General features: G+C 42.3%; 1 protein-coding gene across 1 annotated transcript in view; it reads left to right on the top strand.

The window, feature by feature from the left end:
* The window catches only part of DPY19L1 (dpy-19 like C-mannosyltransferase 1), a gene marked incomplete at its 5' end in the record, with an annotated part of 210,672 nt that overhangs the window by 74,319 nt on the left and 111,785 nt on the right, over nt 1-24,568 (top strand). The window contains 3 exons of the mRNA XM_088459640.1: nt 17,553-17,609; nt 19,266-19,346; nt 23,884-23,985. Of these exons, the coding sequence (XP_088315766.1) occupies nt 17,553-17,609; nt 19,266-19,346; nt 23,884-23,985 (240 nt within the window). The remainder of the gene's footprint in view (nt 1-17,552; nt 17,610-19,265; nt 19,347-23,883; nt 23,986-24,568) is intronic.

The raw sequence follows: 24,568 nt of genomic DNA, 5'->3' as shown, positions 1-24,568 counted from the left end.
CTAGGAGCGCTAATAGGACAAGTGTGGCTCTCTCCTGTCTCTCTGTATCTCAGTTTCTTCTGTTGACCTTTTTCACTACACTTTACTGTTGTGTGTGTCGTGTCTGTATGTATCATGAGGCTCTAAGGCGTCTCTGCGATTATTTACCTGCAATGCAGATTAGTTTACGCAGGGGCAATAATCTAACTACCTATTGTGTAAATGTGTTAGCATTGTGGAATAACACATACAGTAAAGTGCCTAGAATTCCATTACAAATGCTGCATCGAGCACTAGGTTTCGATAACACACTATGGGCCGTATTCAATTAGAGCCGAAAAGGTGTAGAATTAAAAAAAAAAAAAGTACCCTGCAGCCTTTGGAATGTCCCCTTAAAATAATTTGTGTCAAAAAAAAATTCAAAATAAGCAAAAAAAGTGTTTTCGGGGCGAAAAAAAAAAAAGTTTGGGGACAAACTTAAAGACTAGTGAAAATGACTCAGGGGGGGTCCCCAAGTATGCAGCAGGTGTTTTCTAGAATACGGGTGGTTCCGGCAGGTGGATTTTTGAAGAATTTTTAAAAATCATTTTAGGGGCTTAAAAATATGCTTGCACCCATTTTCATGTACCCTAAATTTGACGGGGCTAGTTATTTTTTCAAAAAAATAAAGCTAAATGCTATTCTTCACCACTTCTTCAAAGACGCATTACTGCACCTGCCGCGGCTGTTTAAAAACCCCTTTACCTTCTGGCCAAATCGTGGGTACCCATAGTGATCCTCTATGTCAGACCATCTTTTGGGGGATGAAAGGCTGATTTCCCCAAAAAGTGACATGACTTTTCGATACTTACCTTTGCCCCGAGTTCCGTTTTTCGCAGATTCCTAATTGAATATGGGGATAAGCAGGCATGCGCCCAATACTTTATCCCCTGGAAAAACGGCGATGATGGCGATAAGTCCAACCTCGGACTTTTCGCCTCTAATTGAATATGGCTCTGGCTGTGTGGGGATTGTGTGTTCTCCTTGTGAAAATTGCATCCTGAACAATAAACTTCAGGGATGTCAGATCACCATCTTGGATAGCGCGGGGTAGAAATGAGCTTTGGGCAGTTGGCTGACGGGATAAGAAATAAGCTGCCGTTAAGGAGCTTATTTTGTCAGCATAAGATATAGTGATAATGGCTTCTCTCTGCTATTTCCCTCGGAAATAGAGGGGCTTCCAGGGGGAAGCAGTCGGGAAGCCGACGGACGAAATCCCGACCGCCGGCTTTCCAACTGTCTAATCCCAGCACGGTACTAATGACGGGCGTTGAAACCCCGACGCCTATCAGACCTACGCTGGGAGCCCGACACTCGGAATACCGATCAAAGTTAAACCTGGGTGCGGACAGCTGTGGGGGGGGGGTTAGGTTACAGGCTCCGGGGGGGACTTAGGGTTAGGCTTCAGGGAGGGGGGGTTAGGTTTAGGCACTTAGGGGGAGGTTAGGTTAGGCACCCCTAAAGGAGGGTTAGGGGGTAGAATAGGGTTAGTTAATACTTACCTTTTTACGTTCGGAATCTTCGCCTCTGCCGGGCTTCCGCTGTCGGGATTTGAACCGCCGGCCATGCATGGTAAATCATACTGATTCCCTTCCAGATCAGGGGTTCTAGAAACATGGGGGCCTTAGCATCTCAAAACCATGGCTCTTTCCCATACCACTAATCAGTGTCAGATGGGATACATTTATTTTCTGCAATCCGCTTGGTATTACAGATACAGGAGGAGGACACTAATCCTGCTCCACAGTATAAAGAAATAAAGGATATCCTATTGCATTTCCAGTTTCAATAAAGCTGGATTATGTTCTGTTGTCAGCTTGGAAACATCTGGATAAACAAATTTCAGATGTTACAGTGGTTATCTTTTTTTCTCTTTTTCATGCATAGCAGTATATCTTGTGAGAATCCCAGTACAGTGGATACATCGATTTTGCGGCTGTTTAAGAAGACAACACTACCGGTTCCTGGGGACATGTCTTTTAAAGACATCGGACAGGAGTTTGAAGTATACTCTCAAGTCAATTTGTACAGCTGCAGGTGTGATACTGCGTCCTGTCATTTTAATCTGCATGAAGACGAGTGCAGTATTGAAGAAGCTGTGATAACACTTACATTCGCGGATAGTGTTTTTCTTGCAGTGGATCTAGATATATGGATTTCTCAATTGGGGGTAAATCCTCTTATATTCAGTCTGCGGCTCCTTCCCCTAGAAGTTCTTATTCAGGACCCCCATTTCAGCCCTTTAGGACCATCAATCCGGAGGTCTGGGCAGAGTCGCAACTACATCTACCCAATATGAGGTTTAGTCCACTATTAAGCCAACTGCATGATGGGCTTTCCTCTCACCTGGGGTCCCCAGAGTGGGCGCAAGTCTTGAGGACTTCAGAGTAGTATGAACGGAATCCTTTTTTTATTTTTTTTAAACTCTCTTTATTGAACAAATCACAATAAAATAGTACAGTCAAATATTCAAAGATAAATTACAGCACATAATATGCTTTTATAATAAAAGCTGTAACAATTCAAAACAGTAATATAGTGATTCATTTTCTCAGTTTAAAAAAAGAAAAGTGTAGAGGCAAGAAAAATATCTTGCGGCAATGGTGTGGCAAACCGTCTAAGAGTAAGAGAGAGAAAAACCATAAAAAGAACAAGGGAAGATAAGAGGAAAGAAGGGTGGGTGGACTCTAAATAGGAAAACACTCTTTCAATCTAAGTATGGTAGAAAAAAATAAAAATTTAAATGCTGAATGGAGACCAAATGTTTTCTTATGTCAACCAAGGGGACCATATTGTATCAAAAGATTTAGATGTATTGCGTAATAAAGCGGTCATGTATTCCATCTTGTAGACATACCAGATACGTGATAATATTGCCTGCATGGGAGAAGGATTAGGGTTTTTCCAATCCGCTGCAATTTGGCAAGTCATAGCAAATACTGTCTGAATAATTTATTATGATACCGGGATAGGGAGGGCAGATATAAGGGAAGTAGAAAATGCTGAGGATCAGAGGGAATCGTGGTCTCAAAGAGGCGCAAGAGGAAATCGACAACCTCCTGCCATATACTTGCTAGTTTGGGACAGGTCCACCAGATATGCAAAAAAGTGTCCTCGCCACTATAACCCCTCCAGCATCTATCCGAAACATTACTTGGAGCCGTGATGGCACATAATACCATCGATTATAGCAATTTGTAAGTATTTTCCTTAATTTTGATGCAAATAGAACTGGCGGCGGCGTTGTCCCAAATTTCCGTCCAATCCTCAGCATCTATAGTGCCCCAAATCTCGTTCCCACGTAAATTCATGAGAGTCCCGATTGGTACTAACCTCTTTCCTTAATAAAGAGTAAATAGTAGAAATAAGACCCCTAGTGGAGGGTCATCTCCAACATATAGACTAAAAAGAAGTCAAAGGTCTGCTAATCAGGATAGAGCTAATTTTGGAGTGAAAGTGTCTAATTTGTAAGAACCGAAAAAATTCTTTGGATGGAATTGCTACTTTTTCATGCATTTCCGAAAATTGTGGTAAATTAGTATCTATAGTGATATTGTTTACATAGTAGATATTACCCGATGACCAGGCAGTAAGGGATGATTTGCATAAACCAGGAGGGAAAATGGGATTGTGAAGTAGTGGTATCAAAGGGGACATGCCTGGAGCTAACTTAAAACGTCTATTGAGTAAATCCCAAATTGCTAAAGAATGGGAATCTACAGGGTGAGAAGGAACTAACCGGGGGAGATGAATCCTAGTTAGCCATAACAGGGAAGATACAGTGGTCAGTCCCAACTCCTCGGCTTCGATAGCAACCCAGACCTTCCTTGCATTAAAATTACACCACTGAGCACAATGAGAGAGCTGCGCAGCATAATAATAATATTTTTTAAAATCAGGAATACCCAAACCTCCTCCCCTGGAAGGACGCTGAAGCAGCTTTAGTCTGATCTGCGGGCGTTTCCGGTTCCATATAAAATATGAAGTTTGATACTGAAGGAATTTTAACAAGTATGGAGGAATGTAAATTGGAAGGGTCTGAAATAAATACAAGAGCCAAGGAAGAACGCTCATCTTTACAGAATGTATTCTGCCTATCCAAGAGATAAAATAATTGGACCAGTCATACAAATCAGACTTAATACAATCTAGTAGGCGAGGAAAGTTTGCCTGAAACAGCTGATGATAGTGATGAGTTAAGAAAACACCAAGATATTTGATCTTTTTCTTATGCCAGGTACAAGGGAGCATGTCTTCCAGGGTTTGTTTTAGGGTAGCAGGGATATAGAAATGGAGAACTTCAGTCTTGGTAACATTAATTTTATAACTTGAGTGTTGAGAATATAAATTTATTTCTTCTAGAAGTGAATTTAGGGATTGGGCTGGATCAGTGAGAGAAACTAAAACATCGTCGGCGTATACTGCAATTTTATATTCAGAGGGGCCTGTGGATATTCCTGAAATAGATCTATTACAACAGATCCTTGCCGCCAGAGGTTCCATAATAAGAGCAAATATTAAGGGAGAGAGGGGACAGCCCTGCCGAGTACCGTTAGTGATCCCAAAACTAGAGGAGTAAACACCATTAACCGAAACCCGTGCCGTGGGGGAACGCCATCTAAAAATTTGCCTGAGAAGCCCATTGTGTCTAGGACTGCAAACACAAAGGGCCAGGAAATGCAGTCGAAAACCTTTTCCGCGTCTAGAGCTAAAATCAGGGAGGGAAGTTTCCTTTTATGAATAGAATGTATTAGATCAATGGCCCGTCTAGTGTTGTCCGATGCCTGACGTCCAGGTATAAACCCGACCTGATCCGGATGTATCAAAAAGAAAGCAAAGGAGCTAACTGAGTCGCTAAGATTTTGGCATAAATTTTCAGGTTGACGGTTAATAATGAAATCGGTCTATAGTTAATACAGTGAGTAGGATCACGATCAGGTTTAGGGATCACTACAATATCATTCCAAGTCGTATCAGGAGCAAAAGAAGAGCCCTCCAAGATATCATTGAATAAAGATGTGACGTTCCTTTGCAAACAACGTATTGGGTTGTAAGCGGCAGGAGAACGCATTGATCTAATAGCAGCTATTGTCTCTTCATCTTAAATACAGTCATTGAGAGTGGTTAGTTGGGATTCTGAGAGACTAGGTAGTGGGGTAGGGGACAAATATGCACGCACCCCCTCGGCTCCAGCAGAAGTGGGAAGGGAAGAATCTGATAAATTATAATGGGAACTATAAAAGGTCTGAAATTCCTCAGCCATAACTTCAGGATCATAGGTAAGAGAACCAGAAGATGGAGAGTACAATTTGTCTATCGCACCTAGGGCCTGATTCAAAACCGGACGCTATTTGCGCTCGCTCGTTCAGAAAAAAGGGGTGGCTATTCAAATGAACCGTTCGCTCTTTGCGGTCTGTTCACGCCTCTAGGTCTGAACGAGCGAACAAAACTTGCGGTCGTTTTTTGGAAAACTACGCCCCCTGGCCGCTCGCATCCTACGTCATGTCCGCTATTTATTAGATTAATCGAGTATGTGGTCAGTGACGCTGCTGTATTATGCACACCCATAAAACGCCCGTTTTGACCTTTAAGCACGCCTGCGTTCGGATCTCCACTCCCCGTTTTCAAGCACCTTCCCCTGTTACCACCCACATATGCCGCCTCCTGTCACACAAAATAGCAGGCATTCGCTATTTAGCGAACAAACGATTTTCGTCCGCACTGACTGGTTCGCGCATGCGTATTACGATCCGTATGCATGCGCAGTTGTGCAAACATCGCTCGGAACGAACGAGCGGCCGCTTACGAGCGGCTCTGAATCTGGCCCTTAATGCTTGTCTGTGATGCAATTTATTGGCTAATAAATCAATTTTGTCAGCTTTATCATAAAAGCGTTGACAAAGTTTTTGCAAGATAAGCGCAGCACGGTGAGACAGGGCATTAAGCTGACCTCGTAGTTTCTCAATTTTGGTTAGCATGGAGGCGCTAGGGGATGTCTTATGTTGAATCAATAGTACTGAGATTTGTGACTCAAGGGAATGAATTTCCTGTGCAGCTGCTGAGGTTTTAGAAATGAGAAAACCCCGTATAGTAGCCTTATGTGCTTCCCAGAGGATACTAGAGGTAATATCAGGAGAGGTATTCTCCTCAAAATAGTGGGTCACCGCCAATTTTATTTCTAGGAGAGCAGGGGGATGCTTTAAGAGGGAGTCATCAAGGCACCAATTACGCTTCCTACGAGGAGAACAATGTACATGTAAAAGAATATAGACACCTGCATGGTCTGTCCATGTAAAGGGGGAAATACCGGCTTCCGTAACCAGAGAGGTAATAGAGGAGGAAATATGGATCATATCTATCCTGGAATAATGTTGATGTGGAGCTGAAAAATGAGTATAGTCCTTGCCATAATGTTTAAGGGAAGCCAGGAGAGTACGAGAAGCTCTAGAAAGAGACATCCCGGAGGAGTTTGCAGGTGGGTTAGATCTATCTAACGGGATCAATAATGGTATTGGAGTCTCCACTCGTAATAATATGGCCCTGTGCCGCTCTGCTAATATGCCGAAACAGAGAATCAAAGAATTGGGGCTGGTCTTGATTAGGAGCATCCACTGACACCAAGGTGAAAATCTCAGTACGGAGGGTACCAATCACTATAAGGAATCAGCCCTCTGGGTCTATCACAGTTTTAATATGGACAAAAGGGATATTACGCCGAATTAAAATGGCCACCCCACGTGTTTTACAATTCGCTGAAGCAAAGAAGGTCTGGGCGAACCACCTACCTCGAAGCTGGGAATGCAGGCCCGTACGATGTCTCTTGTAGGAATGTAACATCGGCTTTCTTCCTCCTGCAAGCCCCCCCAAGAAAACAGTACGTTTCTTAGAAGAGTTAAGACCATTTACGTTAATAGATATCAATTTAAGAGACATGGAAAAATATATAAAGAAATGCAACATACATAACACATAAATATAATGAATCAGAAGTTTGGCCCAAGTAGAGCCACCCTTGGGAACAGAAAGAAAATAAGTGGGGGGGGGGGAAACATGGGAGAGCCACAGGGAAAAAAAAAAGAAAAGAAAAGAGAGAAACAGAGAACCCATTTGGGTAAAAACCCTGGTTTATTGGGTGCCAAATAAGGACAACAATAAAATCAATCAGCATAACATTTATCAAAAGTATTAAAGGGAGCATGGGGATAGTGGAATAACTGTCTAATAGATTCAGGGCTGCCTGGACCCTTACATATAATATCGGCAATAACCAAATCAAACCAAAAATCCCTGTAGTAAAGGGATCATAAACCTGCGTCACTATAAGAAAAAATAAATAAATTTGAAAAACAGGGAAGGAAAAGGGGAGGGATAGGCAAGGGCAGGGGGGCAGGGGACAGAGAAAAAACAGCATATAAACCTGAATACACACAAAAATAAAAACATGGTCGCACAGAACCATAAGAAATAAAATAAAAAATAAATAAATGGGAAAAACAGGGAGGGGGAGAAGGAAAAGGGGAGGGATAGGCAAGGGCAGGGGAGAGAGGATACACAGCATGTAGACTTAAATCCACACAAAAATAATAACATATGCTCGCAAAGAACCAAAAAAAAGAGGACTGTTCCTCCCAAGTAACATAAGAGAATTACAGTGCAGAGGAATTAAATCCTATCGTAAAGAAAGTGAACAACCATAGAGTAACCTCACAGTTCAAGTGGGGTCACGGTTCTCAGATTGGTGATGGGATACCCTCGTCCACTCTGGTAACGGAGGTTGAGAGCGTTGTGGTTTGGGAGAAAGTGTAGTAGTTACTGGAACAGAGGTTGGCGTCGGGAGGAGATTAAGCTCGGCTAATAATTCTTGACCTTGGGTAAGGGTCTGAACATTGTCCATAGAATTATTTGCTGAAACCTAGAGCATAAAGGGGAATCCCCAGCGATAACTGATTTGATGCTGTCGCAGAATCTTAGTAACTGGCTGAAGGTCTCGCCATTTTTGAATAGTGGAGGGGGCCAAGTCCTGAAAAACTTGCAACTGCATGTCTTGGATGGGAATCACTGGAGAGTCTCGGATAGCTGACAGGAAATAATGAAACTGACAATGGTGTCCTAGGTGGTTGAGTAGGAGAGCTTCGAACGGAGCGCCCTGTGGGCTCTGTCACATAAGCAATCTTCATCTGTGAGGGTTGGCACTATGTGTTGAAAAAAGTATTTTAGAAATGATGTTAAGGAAGAGCCAAGGACTATGTTATGTTACGGATAGGTAAGTTATTACGGCGAGAATGATTCAGGACGCCTAGGGAGTTCTTTATCAAGACGTTGTTGGGAACAGCGTAAGTCGTCCGATTTGGATTCCAGAGCGTCTGTTCTGTTACCGAGAGACGTCCACTCCGATTTAAACTCGGTTATGGCTTTAGATAATTCTTGCTTGAATGCAGATTGGACTCCCTCCAACAAACCCGTCATAACCTTTTGAATTTGGGGATCAATACCTGCGTCAGACGAGCATGGGGAGGACGGGGATTCTGAAAGCAGCGAAGATTTCTGAGAGCCCTTAGACTTAGATCTGAAAAAATTAGCGGTGGAAGGTGGAGGTTTTTTACCTCTTTGCAACATAGTGAAGCAGCAATGGAAATAAAAATAAAAAAACAAAAAAGTAACGTATGAGAAATAAAACACAGGATTCTACAATATTGATCCAGGCAGGCTGAGTGGTAATATTAAGCATCTTTAAATCGTGCGCCTCGGGGGGATCATTAGAGACGAGAAAATAAAAATAAAAAACATATCTAATAGCAAGTGCCGCTTTCAGAACTTAATGAAGTAATCACTAAGTACCACAAGAGGGGACTGGTGTATAAGAGATGGCAAATACCAGTACCAGAGCAAAAAATATCAGGGAGAGAGCAGACAAAATAAATGAGAGATATTAACCCTGACGGGCATGTGAAAAAGGGCATGTACTGATAAGTATGCAGATTTCCAGGCACAGAGAAAGGGCCAACAGGAAAACCGCAATCTTAGTGCCAAGACAGAGGGGCAGACAAAGCAGGACTATCTGAAATAGTAATACTGTCTCCCCTATCACTCCAGGCTCTCCGGGGTATTTCACAGTGAAGAGGCACTTTAGTCAGCAGTCAGGGCTCTAAAGCTGACAGCCCGGCTGGGACTTGCTAGCGTCAGGGGAAAGATCCAAGATGGCTGCCAGAGGCTGAGATGTCCATCTGGAGCCGTCCTCAAGATCAGGAGCACAGGACCCGACAGCACAGTGGCAGGGAGGCAGGGGTTAATGGTCCGGAGAGGCACCCAGTAATCAGCAGCGGGGAGCGCTCAGTCGAGTGCCCGCAGGCAAGGTGTCTCCGACTAAACTCAGACTCCAGTCCCCGGCTCAGAAGAAAGTATGTAGGCCGCAAGCGCGCCTAGCACACCCCAATTCTGCAGAGGCTACCCGCTTAGGTAATGTAAAGTATAAGGGAGTGGGGCAGAGCAGTTAGCGAGCACTTCTGGTCGCTATTGAGGGTACAGAGGCTCGCTGGTTCTAACGAGGGCCGGAGCTCGGAGAAATTTCAACTGCCTCCATTGACAGTTAGGCCACTCCCCATGAACGGAATCTTTTACAGACGTTTGGGTCCAGGATTTCACCTCCACTATCTTGTTTTCTGTTTTTTTTCTGCACAGATTTCCCAGTTTCCAACGACAGAAGTATCGTTTTACAGCAAACTATACACTAGCTTCTATCCACGAGAGTGGTGGTCCAGATTCCCAGAAATCAGACCGGACAAAGTTTTATACTCCAGTTTTTCCGTGGTTCCGAAGCCTTACGGCTCGGTCAGACCTATTCTGAACTTGTAGAATCTCAATCTATACCTAAGGATTTTCAAGTTCAAGATAGTCCCTTCAGTCGGGGATTGCTGGACTAGGGGGCGGTGATTCACAATATCTCTGGGTATCAAGGACGACTTCTTCACATCCCTATCTGGGTGCCTCACCAGGCGTTTTCCTGAGATTCTTATTTAGGAACTCTCATTTCCAAACTCAGGGCTTACTTTTTGGCTTATCATCAGTCCTCAGGTTATTCATCAGGGCAGTGATGACGACTCTCCTTCGGAAACGGGACCACTATTATCCCTTACCTGTACGATCTTCTGTTGAAGGCCCATTCCATTACTGCAGAACGTCAGTGACTCACAGCCGTCTCATTCGTCATGGGTGGATTCTGAATTTTCCCAAGTCTCATGTGCAACCCACACAGAAGCTACAGTTTCTGGGTATGCTCATGGACACCTTATGTCAGAAAGTGTTCCTTCATCGGGATAAAGCAACTTCCATTCAGGAAATGGTGAGGATGGGCCTTCAACATCATCTGGTATCGGTGCATGTTTGCATTCGACTCCTGGGGAAGATGGTCAAGGCATTAGAGGCCTTTTCCTTAAGGATTATTTCTCTCCAGGATTCTTCAGCTAGTCCTTATCTCTGTGAACAGGATCCCATCTTTTCCTTCACCAACGTGTAAAGTTAAGTCCCAGTACTCGGTTACCCCTTCTCTGGTGGTTTATTTCGATAAACCTGCTGGAGGGAAAGAGATTCGGATTGTGGGATGGGACTCTTTTCACCACAGACGCGAGTCTGAGAGGATGTGAAGTGGTGATTTAGGAACAGCACTTCCACTGCCGCTGGATATCACAGGAAGTGAGTCTGCTAATAAACATATTGTAATTGCAGGCAGTGTTCTACGCTATTCAGACAGCAGATCAATTGTTGTGGAGCCGAGCAATCAGGGTCCAGTCGGACAATGCAACGACAGTGGTGTACATTAACCACGGCGGCTTCAGACATCGGGTAGCTTTAAAAGTAAGCCGGATTCTAACTTGGGCGGGAAAGTTTGCAATGGCAATCTCAGTGATCTTCATTCCAGGTGTAGCAAATTGGAAAGCAGAATACCTCAGCCAAGAGAACGTTTATACATGGGAATGAGCACTACACCCGCAGGTTTGTCACCAATGGTGGGGTCTTCCCCAAGTCGACCTCATGGCATTCAGACAAAATCATCAACTGCCTTTCTACTGCTCGAGGAAGAGAGACCTGGAGGCAGTGGCAGTGGACTCATTGTCAACACCTTGGCGGTTTAAATTTGTTTATCTGTTTACTCTTCTTCCTCAGATTCTACATCAAAAGGGAGAAATCCAAGGTTCTGTTGGTAGCTTCAGATTGGCCTCGCAGAGCTTGGTATTCCATCCTTCAACTACTGCTGATCGACGATCCGTGGCCACTGCCTCTGAGACAAGCTCTCTTACTACAGGGTCCTTTAGTCTATCCAAACTAAAAGCAGCTACGTTGGAAGGCGTGGCTGTCAAAAGGGCTATTTTGAGATGAAAAATAGATTCCATCCAGGATAATCCCTACTATGTTTAGAGATAGGAAGGAAGGTATTTCTAAACATTACCACCGTAATTGCAAGACTTCTGTTTCTGGGTGTATATGTAGAGAGTCTCCTCCTACAGAATTCACCCTAGCCAGATTTCTACTTTTTCTGCAAGCAGGTTTCTCAGCCGGTCTGCGTATGGGTTCGCTGAAGGTTCAAATTTCAGCCCTTACGGTTTTCTTCCAGAAGAAGTTGGTCTTGCATACGGAGGTACAGATTTTTCTACAAGGTGTGATTCGGTTACAACCACCCTTTGTTCCTCCTACGGCTACATGAGATTTGTATCTCGTACTTTCTTTCTTACAGTCTCCTCTGTTTGAGCTTTTGCAGTCGGTGGAGTTAAATTTCCTTTAATGGAAGGTAACACTTCTTCTCACACTGGCCTCAGCCAGGAGGGTATCGGAACTAGAAGCTCTATTTTGTCATTCTCCATAATTGGTATTTCACGAGGATAAAGCGGATCTCTGTACAGGAATGAACTTTCTTCCAAAAGTGTTTTCGGTTTTCCACATAAACCAACCTATTGTGGTACCGGTTCTTCTAAAACACTCACCTTCGTCGGGGCTACTCTTATTTATGTGGAGAGGACTGCAGCCATATGTAACACAGAAAAAAAAGGGATTTTCCCTCCAGCACACTGCAGCAAAATCAACAAAAATACTTGAATCCTACATGATAATAGAAATTCAGAGGTATTGGTTTACATACATTTGCAAATATATGAATAAGCGCTGGGCCAACGTCAAGGCTCCTCTATACCAGCGTCCCTAACATTATGGGGTTCACGTCCGAGATGCAGGGAAGCCCAAAAGAATCCAGCCAAGGACCATCCCCAGGGCATCACACGAAAAAGGGTGAAAGTGAAGTGTAAAGTATAGTTGTGTAAAGATAAATCAATAAGTGTTAATGGTAAGGGGTTAAAATTACATAAATAATAAACAAACAAATAGGTGATAAAAAAATATCTATGTGAATTAAGTGGTGATGCCTTGAAAAAAGGCCCAGCCAGAGCAACTTCGGGGCCCCACGCCCAAACGCTCACCCCAAAATAATTGTTGCTATCTAATAGTAGCACCCACTCTGGGTCATATAATTACAAATTAATGTGCTTCATAATAACAGTACATGTATAAGCTGAGAGCAGACTCGCCTAGAAGGTACCCCAGAAACCTCCTAATGGCACTATTCAGACCAACACATCCTCCCAATGCTGGCTCCTTTCATGCCACACAAAACTGCAAACAAAAAGTATGGTGGTCGCTCACATCAACTTAATGACATTGCACAGGTGCTTGTAAAGGGTGGGGTTTACACTGAGCTACAGAAAAAGGGGTTAAAATTGGGTGGGTGCTACTATTAGATAGCAACAATTATTTTGGGGTGAGCGTTTTAGGCATGGGGCCCCGAAGTTGCTCTGGCTGGGCCTTTTTTCAGGGCATCACCACTTAATTCACATAGATATTTTTTTATCACCTTTCTATTTGTTTGTTTATTATTTATGTAATTGTAACCCCTTACCATTAACACTTATTGATTTATCTTTACACAACTATACTTTACACTTCACTTTCACCTTTTTTCTATTTTTCGTGTGATGCCCTGGGGATGGTCCTTGGCTGGATTCTTTTGGGCTTCCCTGCGTCTCGGACGTGAACCCCAAAATGTTAGGGATGCTGGTATAGAGGAGCCTTGACGTTGGCCCAGCGCTTATTCCTATATTTGCAAATGTATGTAAACCAATACCTCTGAATTTCTATTATCATGTAGGATTCAAGTATTTTTGTTGATTTTGCTGCAGTGTGCTGGAGGGAAAATCCCTTTTTTTCTGTAGCTCAGTGTAAACCCCACCCTTTACAAGCACCTGTGCAATGTCATTAAGTTGATGTGAGCGACCACCATACTTTTTGTTTTATATGTAACACAGACTCTATTTGTTTTGTATGATGCTGCTTGTCTGGATTGACCAGCTTCAAAACAGTCACTGGTCCACTGGATTCGCCTGACTATCAGACAGGCATATACAGTCAGGTGCATAAATATTGGGACATTGACAGAATTTTCATATTTTGGCTTCTATTCACCACCACAATGGTTTTGAAATGAAACAAACAAGATGTGTTTTAACTGCGGACTTTCAGATTTAATTTGAGGGTAATTACATCCAAATCAGGTGAACGGTGTAGGAATTACAACAGTTTCTATATGTGCCTCCCACTTTTTAAAGGGCCAAAAGTAATGGGACAAACTAAACAATACTAAATCTAACTTTCACTTTTTAATACTTTGTTACAAATCCTTTGCAGGCAATTACAGCCTGAAGTCTGGAACGCATAGCCATCACAAGATGCTGGGTTTCATCCCTGGAGATGCTCTGCCAGGCCTCTACTGCAAATGTCTTCAGTTCCTGCTTATTCTTGGGGCATTTTCCCTTCAGTTTTGTCTTCATCAAGTGAAATGCATGCTCAATCGGATTCAGGTCAGGGGATTGACTTGGCCATTGCATAACATTCCACTTTTTAGCCTTAAAAAACTCTTTGGTTGCTTTTGCAGTATGTTTCGGGTCATTGTCCATCTGCACTGTGAAGCGTCGTCCAATGAGTTCTGAAGCATTTGACTGAATATGAGCATATAATATTGCCCGAAACACATCAGAACTCATTCTGCTACATTTGTCAGCAGTCACATCATCAATAAATACAAGTGAACCAGTTCCATTGGCAGCCATACATGCCCATGCCATGACACTACCACCACCATGCTTCACTGATGAGGTGGTATGTTTTAGATCATGAGCAGTTCCTTTCCTTCTCCATACTCTTCTCTTCCCATCACTCTGGTACAAGTAGATCTTTGTCTCATCTGTCCATAGGATGTTGTTCCAGAACTGTAATGGCTTTTTTAGATGTCGTTTGTCAAACTCTAATCTGGTCTTCCTGTTTTTGTGGCTCATCAATGGTTTACATGTTGTGGTGAACCCTCTATATTCACTCTTGTGAAGTATTCTCTTGATTGTTGACATTGACACATATACACCTACCTCCTGGAGAGTGTTCTTGATTTGGCCAACTGTTGTGAAGGGGTTTTTCTTGCCAGGGAAATAATTCTTCTGTCATCCACCACAGTTGTTTTCCGTGGTCTTCCGGGTCTTTTGGTGTTGCTGAGCTCTCCGATGCGTTCTTTCTTTTTAAGAATGTTCCAAACAGTTGATTTGGCCACACCTAATGTTTTTGCTATCTCTCTGATGGGTTTGTTTTGATTTTTCAGCCTAATGATGGCTTGCTTCACTGATAGTGACAGCTCTTTGGATCTCATATTGAGAGTTGACAGCAACTAATAAAAAATGCAAATGTCACACCTAGAATCAACTCCAGACCTTTTACCTGCTTAATTGATAATGAAATAACGAGGGAATAGCGCACACTAGTCCATGAAATAGCTTTTGAGTTGATAGTCCCATTACTTTTGGCCCCTTAAAAAGTGGGAGGCACATATAGAAACCATTGTAATTCCTACACTGTTCACCTGATTTGGATGTAATTACCCTCAAATTAAATCTAAAAGTCTGCAGTTAAAGCACATCTTGTTTGTTTCATTGCAAAGCCATTGTGGTGGTGAATAGAGGCCAAAATATGAAAATTCTGTCAATGTCCCAATATTTATGCACCTGACTGATATGTCTTCATCTAGGGAGCCTACGATTTCTATTACAGCACATTCCACTCGCTCCATGGGTTCCTTGTGAGCAGCTGCTCGCGGGGTTTTCGATGGAGTTACTTTGCCGAGCGACTATTGGGTCTTGCCGGCATTCCTTTATTCTTTTTTATAGATTTGACATATTTGTGGCCTCTGCAGCACAGTATGGCCAGTCTGTTTGACAGGGTTCGCAGTGCTTTCCTGCCCGTAATGGGATCTATGGGGCGTCCCCCCCACTGTCTTTGGGCTTCAGTGTCCCCTAGTGGATGAAGGACAAAACAGGATTTTGGTACTTACCGATAAATCCCTTTCTCCGATTCCACAGGGGACACTGGATGCCGACCCTGCGCTGTTCCTTCCTACCAGGGTTGGGGTCTTTTTATGTTATGTCTGCTGGACACTGATTTGTTGTCTCTGGTTGTTTTTCTGTTTTTCAATCTTTTCCCATGTTCTGTGTACTTGCTTCGCCTCTTCCTCTTCCGTTTGTTTTTTCTCAGCTCCCATCGGGTACAGCTTTCTAAGTGAGGCTTGGGGGCGGGGGGGGTATAGAAGGGGGAGGAGCTAGTCACACTTCTCCTCCAGTATCCCCTAGTGGATGAAGGAGAAAACAGGATTTTATTACTTACCGATAAATCCCTTTCTCCGATTCCACAGGGGACACTGGACGCCCACCCTGCGCTGTTCCTTCCTGCAACGCTTGTAGTCATTTATTTTAAGTTATGAATGTTAGAGACCTGTTTGTTGTCTCTGGTTGTATTTCTGTTATTTAACCCTTTTCAAATGTTTTGTGTACTTTCGTCTCCTCTTCTGTTTTTCTCAGCTCCCCTCGGGCACAATTTCCTAAGACTGTGTAGGGGGGTATAGAGGGTGAGGAGCTAGTCACACTTCAAAAGATTTAAAGTGCCAGCTCCACTTAGCACCGTCTATACTGCACTGTCTTTGGCCTCCAGTGTCCCCTGTGGAATCGGAGAAAGGGATTTATCGGTAAGTGCCAAAATCCTGTTTTAAGATTGCAAGTGGATGTTAGTTGTATTTTAAAGTTTTTTGTAAAAGTGTCATTAAATGACACAAATATATACATATAGGGATTTTTATGCACCCCCCCCCAATTTAAGTAGAACATTTATTTTGCCAAAAACACTTGCTTTCCATAATTTTTTCACTGCTTTAGAAAAATGCTTTTAACAGCCATTTGAGACAATTAAAGAACCCCCAAAACTTTTATTAGGGCCACTAATACACTTCTATACTGATATCCTATATCACCTTTCCTTTTGGGGTACTGCCAGATTTCCCCATTTTCACTTACTATTACCGCTGGTAAAAGCAGCAAGAACTTTTGCGTAAATGGTGCAACGTGACTCTTGCAATTAAAAACGAGAGCTCACATAGACGTTATATGCAAAATTCTTGCAAAAACTCAATGCATGACAAGTTTTAGCTTTATCACGGCTAATTGAATACCCCCTTTAGAGTTGGGTACAACCTTAATCGACTAAATCGCAGTAGAAAAACAAATCTACACATGATTTGTGTGCCACTTGCAAGAGCAGGCAGTATTTTTTACTGGATGCAAAAAAGGGGTATTTCATTCTTTGCAGAGTTTGTCAAATTTGTGTCATTTAGCTGGATTTGCTTATAATGCTAACTGATGACCAAAATGTTTATACTTTGTTAAAGTTTAGTTTGTTGTAATTGTTACATTTTGTATTATAACATATTTTTATATATATAGCACAGTCATTTTACACTATGCTATTCAGATTATTTACATAAGTCCTTTCCCCTTTGGAGCATACATTCTAAATTCCCTTCCAGAGATCAATTTTTGTTCAAGCCAAATAATTTACCTATACATCCAGTGTATATGGAAACCGCCTGGGGGAAACCCACAGAGAACACGTGTAAAGGGGAATTCAGTTAATAGTAATTTACTGATGGCTAATGGATACCCCAGGGCTATTTAATTAGCCCTAAAGTGCAGCAGTTATCAGAGATTTTTTTTAACCACTGCACAGGCATTGAAAAAAAAAATCCAAGATAACTAGACTGTTAACAGGTGCCACGACCCTGTTAATGCACAAAGTCATGAACTTTTCACGGATCTGTGTGTTAACGCATGTTAACACATCAATTTATTGGCGTTAACAAAGGTATTGGGTGAAAAAGGAAGCCTAATTGAATAGTCCGAGGCTACCTCCCTTTTTCACCCATGAAAACTTTTCACGGCTAATTGAATTCTCCCCATAGACTCCATACAGAGATGGCCCTGATAGGAGTTGAACCCATGACCCCAGCTGTGAGGCAGGAATGCTATCCACGATACCACTTTGCTGACTACATACAAATGAAGGTCAACTAGTCAAGTGCACTTATGGCTTTTTTTGTAGTCATTTATAATTTTTTTTTTTTTTTACAGATTATTGTTAAGAACAGACACTTTTTAAAGATGGAAAATATGGCACTTGTAACATGGGTAAGTCTTGCATGACATAAATAATTTGTAACCATGAATAATAGGAAACATAATCTTTAAAAACATATATATAAATTGTAATGATCTTAAATAGATATCAATTTGTGACAAATAAAACTTTTTCATTAATACAAACTAAAATAGTATTAATGGTATACAAGTATTTCTAAACAAACACATTACAGATTCTTGGGGAACTTTTAGTATCAGAATAAAGTGTTCTATGCAAAATTAATTATATTCAAAAATCTGCAATACAAATGAAAAACAAACAAAGAAATTACATTTTAGTTTTAGGAGGTGACTGTTGTACATATGGAACTCCTAGGAATCTCCGCGTGGATAGTACACATTGATTTGGTAGACAGCAGGCTCAACTCAAACACACCAGTCCATCCACCAGTTAATAAATGTTAGCACCAAAGTTCTCAAGAGCCTTCCATTACCTATATCAAATGTAGTGCAATTCATAGCTTGGTGGTGGAACACTAGTGAAGTAACATATTTTAGAAATGAGATTTCTGCTTGATGCATTGCACTGTTTAATTGGCAGTATCTTCAGATGTATGTATCCGGTTTCAGAAGCTCTTATTTAACCATCCATTGTCCAAACAAAAAGCTGTAGTCATATACAGTATAGTACCTTTGTGCCTTCTAATGCTATGTCTATAATGGTGCAAAAATTATATATGCCTTTAGTAACAGCTAATATTGTTTATGACTTTTGTACGTTTACAGTACGTTATATGGTCAGCTGTTGTTCTGTTATTTTGTGTCTCTATGTGCACATTTTATTAAAGTTGTAGTAAAACTCTCCTCTGCATAAAACTACAATTTAAAATAATAATGCAGATGGCTATTTTTTTATGTTATTATATTTCTTATGCAATCAATTCAAATTGAATTTCCCCATATTAAGATATTGACTTTTATGTTAATTTTATTTGTATAATGGATAACAACAAATAATAATGTTTAGTCAATTATTACTGAATGATAAGTCTTGATACAGATTTAGCTAACTGAATTGATGTCTTTGTTAAGCTAGGTAAGATACACTGTCAGTTTTATTTGATCGGGCCAACAAACTGGGCAATTTTTCAGCAAATTGAAAGCCCCAATATCTGTGCTACACATTATGCAATTTTGTACCTAGCTTTAGTCTTGGAATTTACAGTACATTCGTTTTGCTTTCTGATAAATCCTTGAAGTTCCCTTGAGTTACTGCAACTCTAGTACACTAGTCACTAACTAACTTCCTGTTTTAATATTAACTGGTTTCCAAAGACATGATTAGAGTATATTCAGCACTTGTCGAAGAGCAGAAATGTTAAAATAATTAAATGAAACTACTACAGATGTGTCCTGCTACATCTTTGCTGCGTACATGGCAAATCGCACCATGCATGACACGATGCATGTGCCCGCGAGCGGATACGCACAATGCGTTCGCACCCGCAACTCCAAAGAATTGCATGCTGCGATCACAGTACATGCCAAACCGTTCTGTAGCATACGCTGCTACGGGTAAATGCATGGCGCGATGCATGCGCACGTTTATAATGCGATCGCCAAGGATGTAAGAGGACACAACTGTAGTTTGTTAAATAGATTGGTGCTACTGTTTTTGTCTAAAACAAATTTTTTTGCTTTCAGATTTTACAGGTGTTGGCTTGGATCTTGGGTACTGTCGTCTTGAAAGCACTAACATCCAAGATACTTGGTGTTAGAGATGATGTGAGTATGTTCATCTTGACATGAAGATTTGCATCTAAGATTTACAGTAGATGCACAGCAATTAAAGTGGAAGTTTTAGTTAAAGTAGTGTGCACATTCCCTGATCTTGTGAACTTCCATGTGATCTTTAATGTGGGACACTAATTTGTTATGCTTTGCAGTCTATACATCTAAAATCATGAAAAACATTGGAGTACTGGATAAGTCAAACTTTAACAGAATCCTTAACACAATTTGTTTCAGTAAAAAGAAAATACTTAAAAAAAAATTATATGTCACCTAAAGAAACAGTCCTGTTGAAACGTACTGTATATATATTTTTGAGATGTTTATTACAACATGCAGGGCATATTTTCTTTTTAATTTATAGCATTATAGTACCAAATCATGAACATTTCTTCCTTTTGAATCTGGTATCCAAGAGAAATGCACTAGTGAGCATTGATTGGCAATACAATTGTTCCTATCTGTATAGAGGTTCTAGCTTTTAATATTTACATCTTAAGTCCATCTCACCTGACAAGTACAACAGATAATTTTATTGGGCCATATGATGAGGAACATCGGAAGGAAGTGGACTATGATTCAGGTGCAATGATTTCTGAAAAAATTGGATTTAAAATCTTCAGGAAGTTCTGCAGCTGAACCCAGCAGACCTCCTTATCCAGTACCTTTATGCTTCTGGGTACTTCAAGGTCTCTAACTATTGCTGTTTCTTCAAAACTGCAGTTACAACATAAGTATATTGCAGAGTACTGAACCTTGTGGTGTCATGAAGTAGATTTAACCCATGGGATGCACATCCTATTGCTGTAATATGATCGTAACTAGGGATATTGGAATAAATATACACATGGGGGCTAATTCAGAGATGTACGCTAACCCGATGGTTAGCGCACATCTCCGTTTCTAACAGCACTGCGCCGCAGCAGGACCCATACTGCGCATGTGCAGTCCCGGTCTGCACTCCTGCACACTGGCCCTGATTCAGAGCCGGATGCTCTGACAGAGCGCTCACTCTGAATCAGGGCCGTCCTTCCTGATTTTGGAGCGGCCTCCTGGCTGCTCGCATAGCTGTGGGTGACCACCCACAGCTACAGCGAGCGGACAAAAAGATGGTCGCGATGGTCAAGACCATCACGACCATCGGGCTTGCGACGAGACCCTTGTGGTAGGGTCCCGTCTGCCGCAAGCCCTGGAGTGCTTTTGGCTCTATCAGAGCCAAAAGCACTCCCACTGACATCACTTGTGATGTCAGTGGGGCCGGCCCCAGACGGTAGGCGTTCCCATGGGAACGCCTCCGTCTGGCCAGCCACGCCCCCGGCACGCCCACCAAAGGGGGCATGCTGTCACTCACCATCGACAGCACGCCCCCTCTGTAGTGAGACCCATAGCGACGGCTTGCCCGTCGCTATCCGGGTCTCACGCATGCGTACGACAGACCCGGCTCCATCGTGCGCATGCGCACTGGCCCAACATTGACCCGCTTGCGAGCGCTCAGCGCTTGCGAGCGGGTCTGAATCAGGCCCACAGTTCGGCTGCAGACTGTCAGTGATTGACAGTTTGCTGCCGTTTCTGGGCAGGCAGGGAGCGGCAACGGCCTCCGTTTCCCAAAACAGAGGTGTGTTGCCGCCGTTGGAGGGGATGAAATAGGCTAGCATCTCCTTCGGCTGACAGAGATTTCCTGGCCTCTTTTGAGCAATTGCGATCGCCAGCTTGGGTGACCCCCATGGTCACTCAGCCGGCAGAGGATCACGCAGATAATCCGAGGCTGTGTCCAAAAACGCAGCTCGGATCAGTAATGCATACTGGAGACATGTCGCCTCCTGCTGCATTACCATAACAGTGCTTTTGCAGCAGCTACCATGTTAACAGTTGCGATTGCTGATACGTCTGAGGCTAACTCTCCCCCATTTTATGTTGTATGAATCTACTTTACCATTTCAGTCAACTTTAAGATATCATATATTTACTATTGATAAATCATCAATGGCTACTGTATAATGTTCACCTTTCTAGTACAGGTAAGGACCCACTTGCATTCTAGAATATCTTGAATTATTTATTATGTGGATTCAACAAGGCCCTGGAAACATTCCTTAGAGACTCTGGTCCATGTTGATATGATAAGATAAGACTGTTGCTGCAGATTTGTCAACTGCACTTCATACTGTAAATCTTCCATTCCACCACAACCTAAAGGTGCTCTATTTGAATGAGATCTGGTAACTGTGGAGGCTATTGGAGTACAGTGAACTCAATGTCATTTTAATGGAATCCGTTTGCGATGGTGATCACTTTGTGACACGGTTGTCCTGCTGAAGGTATCCATTAGAAGCTAGGTATACTGTGGTCATAAAGGATTGCTCATTGTCCACAAAATACCCAGGTAGGCTGTAACATTTAATGATCACTTTGTTTTAAGTGGTTTAATTGTGCCATTTAAATATCCCTCACACCATACCACCACCAGCCTGACGTGTGGACACAGGGCATAATGGATTCATGCGGATTACACCAATTTCTGACCCAACCATCTGCATGTTGCAGTACAAATTTAGGTTGGTCAGACCAGGCAACGTTTTTCCAATCTAACTGTAAAGCTATGATGAGCCTGTGTACACTATAGCCTCAGTTCCTGTTCTTAGTTGATGGGAGTGGTCAGCTGCTGTAATTGATCCACAATGTGCTGTGCATTCAGAGATTTACTTCTGCATGCCGCGGTTGTAAAACATGGTTATTTGAGCTACTATCATGCTCCTGTTCATTTGTACCAGTCCAGCCATTCCCCTCCGACCTCTCTTTTACAAGGCATTTTTGCCCATAGAACTGCCACTCTCCTTTTTGTTTTTTTTGCTTTGTACACCACTAAGTAAAAATTATCAGTTTCTGAAATGCTCATACTGTCTCATTATTCACAAGTAACCATTCCACAGTCCATCACTTATTCTGGTACTTGTTCTGAATAACAACTGAGTCTCTTGACTATGGGCCTGATTCATTATGGATCGCTGTGGGACCCTCTCTCAGCAATTCCTTCTGCTGAGAGAGGGTCCCACAGTGGGCATAATCATTTGTACAGTGCTCAGTGCCCTACTGTCACCACATGGCATGCAGTCAGGAAGCCTATGGTCGAAATACCGACCGCCGGCTTCCCAACTGTCATATCCCGGCAAGGTACTAATGATAGGTGTCGAAATCCCGACGCCTATCATTAGCCAGGCGCTGCGAGACCGATGCACGGCATACCGAATGAAGGTATGCCGGGCGGCAGCAGCGGACAGCCGCCGTTTAGGTTAGGGGCTCCTGGGGGGGAATTGGGGTTAGGCACCCCCCCCCCGGGAGGGTTAGGCATAGGCTAGGGGAAGGGGGGGTTAGGGTTAGGCACCCCCGGGGGAGGTTAGGTTTAGGTACCCCCTCGGGAGAGTTAGGTTTAGGGTGTGGGGGGGGGTTAGGTTTAGGCACCCCTGGGGGGAGGTTAGGGTTAGGCACTTGTGGGGGAGGTTAGGGTTAGGCACCCCTAAAGGAGGATTAGGGGGGGGGAAAGGTTAGGGATGGATGAGATACTTAACGCGTCGGGATCTAGTCCTGTTGAGCTTCCGGCGTTGGTATTACGTCCACCTGGGTCACGTCCGGCGGGATTTCATACCGATCCTCCCCACATATATATATTAGTGTTAAAAATTTGTTTACAATTTTAAATTAATTAATAGTTCAAACTAGGTAGACAATTGCTGTTGGTTCTCTACCAGTTTAAATTTGTGTGTTTTCCTAGCAAATGAAAACATGAGTATTTGTATATATTGAAACATATAAGCTTGCTGCCCTGTGTCAAAGGCTCCTCATTTTCTGCACATTCCTACACTATCTAATGTGCTTCAAACACCATTAAATTGCATTTAAAATTTACTCTTCTCTCTGTTAAATAGGTTAACATCTTATACTTTCAGAGCAAAATATGCAGTTTTGCATTAGTAGCAATAAACATATTTCATTGTAGTCACATATGGCATTGATGTTGCCACACAACTGGTGCCATATATAATAAGGGAAACCGAGCATGGGCATAGTTTCTTTTTTTTCAGTTTTTATATTGTCATTTGAGTTAGTATCAAATACAAATGTACTGCATCCTATTTACTGTATTAGTAACTCATGAAATATTGGTAGTGAAGGTTTAGTAGTTCTCACCAAGTAAACACATCTTAAATATAAAAGTGACCTCTGGAGAGCCTACTGATGGACTTTTGAAAAGTGCTGCTTTCATTTTTTTTCTTTTAAAACATAGTGGGGATTGTGTAGTAGCCTGCGGACTGAAGGCATCGGCGAGTCCGTGCGAGACTGCCCGATGTTTTAAAGTAGCAGTCATTTGTAAGGCAAAACCAGGTTTATTTGGCCTTTTAAATGACTGCTACTATAAAACATTGGGCAGTCTCACACGGGACTCGCTGATGCCTGCAGTCCTTAGGCTATTACATACTGTATACCCTATAGTGTCTTGAAGTATATGTACATTTTAAACTAACTTTTTTTTCAGGCACATATATTCAACATACTCAAGTCAAAGTTTACTAGTTACAAGGATTTCGACACATTGATGTATACCTGTGCACCGGAGTTTGACTTCATGGAGACAGAGGTACTGGTTTATAATTTACATCATAGGGATGTCCACTTATGGATAATTCTTTCTGTTTAGAGACTGCCTCCATGCACACCTTTGCTAGTGATCTTTCCCTACAGGACCTCCAGGATTACCAAATTCTTGCACACATAGCTGATAGATACTAGGGGCCAAATGTAATAGGGTGAGAGTTTAGAAAATGTGACAGTTTAGCAGTAAACTCTGATACTTTTTAAACTCTGCCAATGTAATAGAGTCCGAGAATAGGCAAACTCACATGTGTTTCAGACTCAAAAAAACTCTCACGATTTAAACTCTCATCCAGATGTTTTCCCATTTTGAAGATAAAACTCGACCAATGTGAGGGTTTACTGCTAAACACTCACATTTTCTAAACTCTCACCCTATTATATTTAACCATAGATGTTCAAGCATTGTGTTTCGGTGCCAGGCTTGTCATATACATGTTGAGAAAATTTTGAGCTCCATCCCATTTTTCAGTGCAAACTCTCTTTTCATAGCTGTCAGCTGTGACAGTGGATGGCTTAGTTTCTGTAACTGTAGGCATTGCTACTGAAGGGGTATATTACGTTTTTTC

The sequence above is a fragment of the Taudactylus pleione genome, unplaced genomic scaffold, assembly GCF_031769625.1.
Source record: "Taudactylus pleione unplaced genomic scaffold, aTauple2 ptg000921l, whole genome shotgun sequence".
Classification (NCBI taxonomy): Eukaryota; Metazoa; Chordata; class Amphibia; order Anura; family Myobatrachidae; genus Taudactylus; species Taudactylus pleione.
This window is presented reverse-complemented; position numbering and strand designations above follow the sequence as displayed.